Source organism: Fukomys damarensis, unplaced genomic scaffold (assembly GCF_012274545.1).
Source record: "Fukomys damarensis isolate Sample0158 unplaced genomic scaffold, DMR_v1.0_HiC HiC_scaffold_19, whole genome shotgun sequence".
In the NCBI taxonomy this organism is placed as follows: Eukaryota; Metazoa; Chordata; class Mammalia; order Rodentia; family Bathyergidae; genus Fukomys; species Fukomys damarensis.
Window position 1 is genome coordinate 39,955,080 of NW_022900931.1, and position 7,404 is coordinate 39,962,483.

At 37.3% G+C, this 7,404-nt stretch overlaps 1 protein-coding gene across 1 annotated transcript in view; it reads left to right on the top strand.

Moving 5' to 3' along the window:
- The window catches only part of F5 (coagulation factor V), a 61,158-nt gene extending 55,599 nt beyond the window's left edge, over window positions 1-5,559 (top strand). The window contains exons 25-27 of the mRNA XM_033765962.1: window positions 725-876; window positions 3,470-3,652; window positions 5,162-5,559. Of these exons, the coding sequence (XP_033621853.1) occupies window positions 725-876; window positions 3,470-3,652; window positions 5,162-5,308 (482 nt within the window). The 3' untranslated portion in view covers window positions 5,309-5,559. The remainder of the gene's footprint in view (window positions 1-724; window positions 877-3,469; window positions 3,653-5,161) is intronic.
- The last annotated feature ends 1,845 nt before the right edge of the window (window positions 5,560-7,404 follow it).

Consider the following 7,404-nt stretch of genomic DNA (forward strand, 5'->3'; position numbering starts at 1 on the left):
GCCATTCTGTTTTACAGTAAACTTTTTTTTTATAAGTAGAAGCACATTCTCGATGATAAAAATATAGTAAAAACATAAACCAGTAACATAGTCTCGTTATCATGTATTGTGTACCATACGCAACTGTATGCACTATATTTTTATGCGACTAGGTTTATTTACATCACCACCACCACAAATGTGTGGGCAATGTGTCGTGTTATTATTATGACAGCTAACATGTCAGGAGGCAATAGGAATTTTTAGCTCCATTGTAACCTAAAGGAACCACTGTCATGGGGGGGGGGTTTGTCATTAGCTGAAAGGACATTATACAGCACAGGACTGCATATGAATGGTTTAGAACTTACTGTCTGCCTCAAAGCAAGGTTTGAAGTTTCCATGACTCTCTGAAGGAAGGAAAGTGAGTTTAAATATTTAGTATACCTACTATATGAGTTTAAATTCAATTTCCAATTCTTCTGGCTGCATTATGTTAGATAAAATATGCCTCGGTGTAATTTTTGTCTTCTCATTTGTAAAATGGAGATAATTTTGAACATTAAAGAACACATTCACACCTGAGAGCAATGTTTGGCCCTTAAATTCAATGAACATGCATTGCTGTGATAAGTTTTTGTTGTTAATTGGTAGTGAAGTTATTTCTTATTGACTTTGAAGTGTGAAACACCATGCAGAGAATTTTGGTGTTGTGTAATTAATCACACTGACTTTCTCTTGACAGGATGCTCCACACCACTGGGTATGGAAAATGGAAAGATAGAAAACAAGCAGATCACAGCCTTCTCGTTTAAAAAATCCTGGTGGGGAGATTACTGGGAGCCCTCCTGTGCCCGCCTTAATGCCCAGGGCCGAGTGAATGCCTGGCAACCCAAGGTGATATAGACCTTATGAATGAACTACTCTCAGCCCCTCGCAGTAGAAACAGGAAGTCCCACCACAAAGACAGGAAATAGTAGTCCCACCACAGGGAACAGGGGGGATCTGGGAAGCAGGAGTATGGTGTCCTGTATCTCAGATGAAAATCCAAGGTCTGAGAATCTAAGACATCTGCAGAATCAATAGCTTTAGTTCAGAGAAAAGTCATTTATCATGTCTGTAATTCTTAGTCTAGCCTTGATTTAAACCTTAAGAGACAACATTTTTCTGCAAAGACTCAGAGAAAAAAAATATTTTAGGCTTGATAGGCCAAACATAACTACTCACCTCTGCCCACTGTAGCAGGAAAAGAGCCAAATACATAAATACATTAGCATGGCTGTGGTTTCCAATTCGTTGCACAGACAACATCAGTGATAAATGCTTTAGGTTTATAACATTTCTTATTTTGTTTCTTCACAATTTAACAATATTCTTCATTTTCTTAAAAGGGCCATTTAAACTTTTTTGTGCCCATTTCCAAAAGCATATTTTAAGACATCCTGGAAATGACTGGAGGCATGGTAAAATGTTGTACAACCAGTTATAAATCAGTGATCTAAGTTAAAGAAACACTTCCAGAGAGTTATACTTTCCCTGTGATATGAATCCATGACCTAACTTTAGGGTAACTGTTCACAGTTTATTTGCTTTTTTTTTTCACTCTTAATTTACCTGAGGAATCAGAATGGCCTGAATAATTTAATGATCCCTGCAGCCAACTAAATCCAAATTCCCTCTTTAGTATCCTCCATTCTCCTACCTTAAGAGGCCTACATTCCAGTTCCCTGGATTCTCTGTAGAAGCCCAGGTCTTGTCTTTAAGTTAGACCACTTAAAAAGGAAAAGAGAACTGTGGTGCAAGTACCCTACAGTCTTGAAGACTCTTCTCTGGGCCTCAAGTCTCATTCTGGCCCACCACGGCATCACAGAATACTACAGTGGCAGGCAGCTTATGAAACCTTTGCTCGGTACTTTTCCTTTTCAGTCTAAATACAAATAAATTAAGTGATTTTAGTTTAGTTTAGTGGTAGAATCAGAACTGGAATTCCTTTCCCAGTAAACAGGCAGCAGGTAGTTTTTCTATTTGAAGCAGCCCAAACACCTCATTTTTCAACTTTTCAAAGAGGAAAATTGACACCCAGAGAAGTTAAAATAACTAAAACATATTATATTTAGATAATGATATAAATAATAAAGAAATGTCACCCAATCCTCTCTCACTCTCCATTTTACAACCTTAAAAAATTAGTCCAAAAGTAGTTTGTTCTTAGTGTTTGTAGTATAAAAAGAAGCTGAAAGATGAAATGCTCATTTCTTTTAATGCTGTCATCTTAATCTAAATTCTTAAATCTAAACACATCTGTTTCATTTAATCTTTTATTCATTTGAGATATGTTTATAGTTTCTTTAGAAACTTAAAGCTAGACACATGCCAGAGGATGTCCAGTCCACTTCTTCCTGACTAAAGTGTCCCCAACTCACTTATGCCTGCAAAAATCCTCTAGTTATCTATATTCTGTATCACTGGTAACGCACTGATTTGGAAAGGCAATTAAGATATCACCCAGATGTCACTAGAGGATGTCAGAGAATTAACAAAAGGTTCTACTACAATCATTTTAATCCAATTAATTGGCTTTTAAAAATACTTACATCATGTTAATGCACACATATAAAAATATACATGCATGTAAAAAAGCATATACATATAGTCACAGAATAATGATGATGGTGAGGAAATACATCAATATTTATTCTTTCATAAAAAATTCAGTGAGACTTCTTGGGCATGATTAGTCTTTCAAAGGTGAAAACTCACCTCAGATAACTCCAAAAATCAATTAATCCTTCCGACTTTCTTTCTCCAAGTGCTCCAAATAATCACTGAACATGATTAGGCCTTCTGTTAAATTAGGGACAGGACAGTTACTATGATGTGTATAAACCCTACTTACAGCTCTATCAACTCTCAATTACATTTATTTGAAATTTTAGAAAATAAGAAACTATGTTTCTCCTATTTAACAATAGCAGTGGGAAAAAAACAATAGCAGTGGAAAGAAAAGGTGGGCTGTTGTAAAATATGTTAAATAGAGAGATGTTATCAAATTCTTCCCCAGAGAATCCCACAACAATATTATCATAGTATTTAAACAAACTTGCTTAAGAGAATATTTATAGAAAATTTAGAAGTCACCTCAAGAAAAATTTACTCATTCACTTAAGCAAGTATTTATCAAACGCCAACTGTGTGCCTTGCCTTATTATAATACCAGAAAACCAAACTAAAAGCTCCTGTCCTTGAACAATAATTGATAAAAAGAAGGAAACAAGTAATTATTGTGTGAGGCATGAACTACATCAACAGAAGTTTGTACACTTACAGAAACAAACAAGAAAAAATATGGAAGTCTTCTGAAAGAAAATAAAACAGAGTGTATGAAATAAAAGAAATCCTTTGGAGCTCTGTTCTTTTCTGAAGAGCTTGATCTAAGCATAGCCAAGGTCTTAACTTTGTATTTGTCCCTGTGTTTTCATCATTTTCACAGGCAAATAACCACCAACAGTGGTTACAAATTGATCTGCTCAAAATCAAGAAGATAACTGCGATTGTAACACAGGGCTGCAAGTCTCTATCTTCTGAAATGTATGTGAAGAGTTACACCATTCACTACAGTGACCAGGGCATGGAATGGAAACCTTACAGGCAGAAATCCTCCATGATGGAAAAGGTATGGGCTGGCTTCTGGGCAAAGAGAAAGCATTCTGAAAACTGTCCCGTGTTGGAAATAATAGTAGTACTTTGCAATCAACAAGTATGTGCTGACATGTGCTATCTCTTTAAGCCTTCTAAATCCTAGCTCTGCGGACACCTGGTCTTGGAGACAGGGATCGTGCATGTCACCTTTCTGCCTTGACTGAGCCACCTATGAAAGCAGTGAGGGTACAATGTCAGAGGGTGGTAATAAGTTTAATTCTCTCTGATTGAGAAAGACGCTGAAGGCATCCTGAAAACCTTCCACTGTGAAGTAATGCCATGTTAGCACTGACTTAGGTTACGCTTCTTACTCATGACTGGTCAAATGCCCAAGATCATAAACTTTTGTATGCCATATTGTCACTCAACAAAAAAATTATTATCCTTTCTGATGGGAGAATAAATTTCTGGTAAAATAAACTATTTTAGTCCACTACAATCTTAACTTTCTCTACTTCCTAAATAAGTGGAGGGGCCAGGGATTTAGCTCAGTGGTTCCACTGCCTACCTCACAAGCACAAGGGCCCAAGTTCGATCCCCGGTACCAAAAACCAAAACCAAAACCAAACAAACAAAAAAAAAATCCTAGATCCTAATAGGTGGCTTAAAAAAGAACAAAGCTAAGGAGATATGCCTAATATTCCAGTAATGGAAACTGGACTAAAGACAGTGGGCAATGTAGGAAAAGGGAACTGAGATTTAATGTATTCTCATCAAATGCTTAGCACTTATCTCACTTTTTAAACCCCTTTTCTGTCTCTGTTAGTTTATTTCTCACTATAGTAGGATGGGTTCACACCAAGTAAGCACCACTATCATAAATAAGTGATTTCATTTCTGCTGCTTGTAAATCTTGGAGAAACTGCTGAGGATTTTTAAAAAGTTTAGTTGAGGATATAGAGCACATTCTAAGAAAGGATAAATATACCAAAATGCATGGTCATATTTTATTTAAAATGTTTGTAGCTAATTACTGACTGGTGCTTACTACCTGACACTTAATGAGACAACTTGTCATCCATTTTTTAAATTTTACAACTTTTCCAAGGTAAAATTTTTATCATTCCTATTTTGCCAGTGAAGAAATGGAGAATGAGAGAATATAACTTCTTCAAAATCTCACAGCTAAGGGCTGGGGATTTAGCTCAGCGGTTCAGTGGCCTGCCTTGCCAAGCGCAAGGACCCAAGTTCAATCCCCGGTAACAAAACAAAATCTCACAGCTCAAAGGGGTCTCAGAATTGTTAGAATGTGCTGACACAGCACTGTGTCAGATTTATTTTTCTTTAATTTAACTCAGGTCACTGGTGAAATGAAAATGCCTCCATGGGTCTGTCCAGCAGCAATTCTATCACTACTTTATGGTCACTTCTATGGTAGTATTTATTTGATGCCCTCAGTTTGAGCTAAAAGGATAGGAAAATTATCAGATTTTTATATCCACTATACCATCACTGAAAATTATCTTTCTCCTTTTGCTTTCAGGTTTTTGAAGGAAACAGCAATGTCAAGGGACATGTGAAGAACTTTCTCAATCCACCAATCATTTCTAGGTTTATCCGCATCATTCCTAAAACATGGAATCAGAGTATTGCACTTCGCTTGGAACTGTATGGCTGTGATATTTACTAGAACTGAATATTTTAAAAAAAGAAAGAGAGAGAGAGACTCTTAAAGACCTCAAAATATCTAGGGTGGGCAGTGTGTTTTGTGGCTATTTTGAACATTAAATTTTTTCTACTATTTCATTTTTTCTTTTAGAAAATAAAATTTTATATAACAAACTTTTATAATGTAACTCGCTGCTGCCATTAAGTGAGATGCATTAATTTGTATATTATATGGGAAATATCAAGAAGCAATAAAATGGCTTGTCTCTTACAATGATTAAAATGCTACTTAAAGTAATATTCATGTGGCAAATATACTTCATCATATCTCTTTTATATGCTATACACATTAATAAAAGAGATATTACTTTTGAAAACCACTTATAGACCTGGAAAGCTTTCATTCCTCCATTTTTCTTTAAAAGAACTATGATTTAAGAACAAAGGAAACAAAGACAATTTTTTTTTCTCAGTATTGGAGATCAAACTCAGGACCTTGCACTTGCAAGACAGGTGCGGTGCCACTGAGCTAATTCCCAGCCCAACAAAGGCAGTGTTTGATGGTTTGTTTTTCTTGATACTGGAGAGGAAAACAATCTTGCCATATGAAATGATAAATGCTTAAAATGCCATATCTTTCCTACATGATAATGACTTCTCTGACTCCCCATGAGCAAGGAAACAAGCAAGCACATTTTCAGGAGTACACTTGGACTTGTGAATCTGTCCTGGTTTCTCTCAAGGCAGCCTATACATACATATTGATATTCAAGGTTAGCAGTCATTAGACATGAAACAAAACCAAAGTGACCATGGGAGAACAGAACATGTAGCTTTGGCTTCATTCTATTTGGCACCACATTAGAATGCTATTTCAAAGCAGATCCACCTAAGGAAAATCTCGTAGCTATAAAACAACATTGGAACTGCTGACCTAAACACAGCTGTTCTTGCTGTAACTAGCCCCAGGCCAAACTGGCAAGCAGTTCAAGATTTTTCTTTCAGTGCCCTTCTCTCTGTGGCCTCGACTCCCTCCTCTTCCTCCAGCAGCTTCCTATTTCATCACTCCCTTCCCTATGTTGGCATCCAATGATCCTGTAGTTATTATGGGACTGCAGGATTTTTGGCATACTAGACAGGTTGGACAGTTATTCCAAAACTTAGTGCTTAAAATAACAACCACAAGGAGAAATGCTGAAGCAGTGATCAGGAGCAAAAGTCAGCCTCTCTAAGTAAAAAAAAAAAAAAAAAAAAAAAAAAAAAAAAAAAAGTAAAACAGTTCAGTGGGAATCAGAAGGGAAGAGACTGAAAAGTTAGAAGCTATAGAAAAGCTGGAGAGATAATCCACAATGCATATAAAATAACTAAACAATCTGGACTCTCTCCCCATCTCATAGCTCATGGGGAGGAGAACCTGGCTCTACATAAGCAAGGTAAGCACTCAGGCTTAGCAGATCCAGGAAGAGACAGTGATAAACTGGGCGGTGGCATGAGCTATGGATATTGTGAACTGCAAAATGAGTATGTGGTTTTTCTCGGAGGGGACTCTGCACATAACAGGCAACAGTGAGAGGGATTCCAGCATGGGCACTCAACATATTGTCAGAGAGTGTTTAATCAGGCACCATTTCAGGAAGAAGTTCATTATTTAAATTAAGAATTCAGAACAATCAAAAAACAACTTTTCATCAGGGTTCCCAGTGTTACCTTCCCACAGTGACTTGGTGAGAGACAGCCACAGCAGAAAGCTGCAGGCACCCTCAGTGGTGAGAAGCCAGGCCCAGTTGAGATGTGCTCAGAAACAGATGGATTTGAAAATGCCAGCATTAAGTACTTGAACCCCTGCCTTGCTTGCTACATACAGCACAGATAGGCGGTACGATTGCCTTTCCTATCTAGCAGCACAAGCAAGGACACAACTTAGCATGCACATTGCCACAGCCTAGGGTAAACAGAGGGACCTCAGGGCTGGGCACACAAACCCACAGACTGTAAGGCTAGGCAGAGAAAACCATGACTTACTAAACTCTAAAACTATGAAATTTGGAAGGAAACTACTCATTCAAAAATACAGAGAAAGGGCCGCAGATTTAGCTCCGTGGTTCTGCCACCTACCTC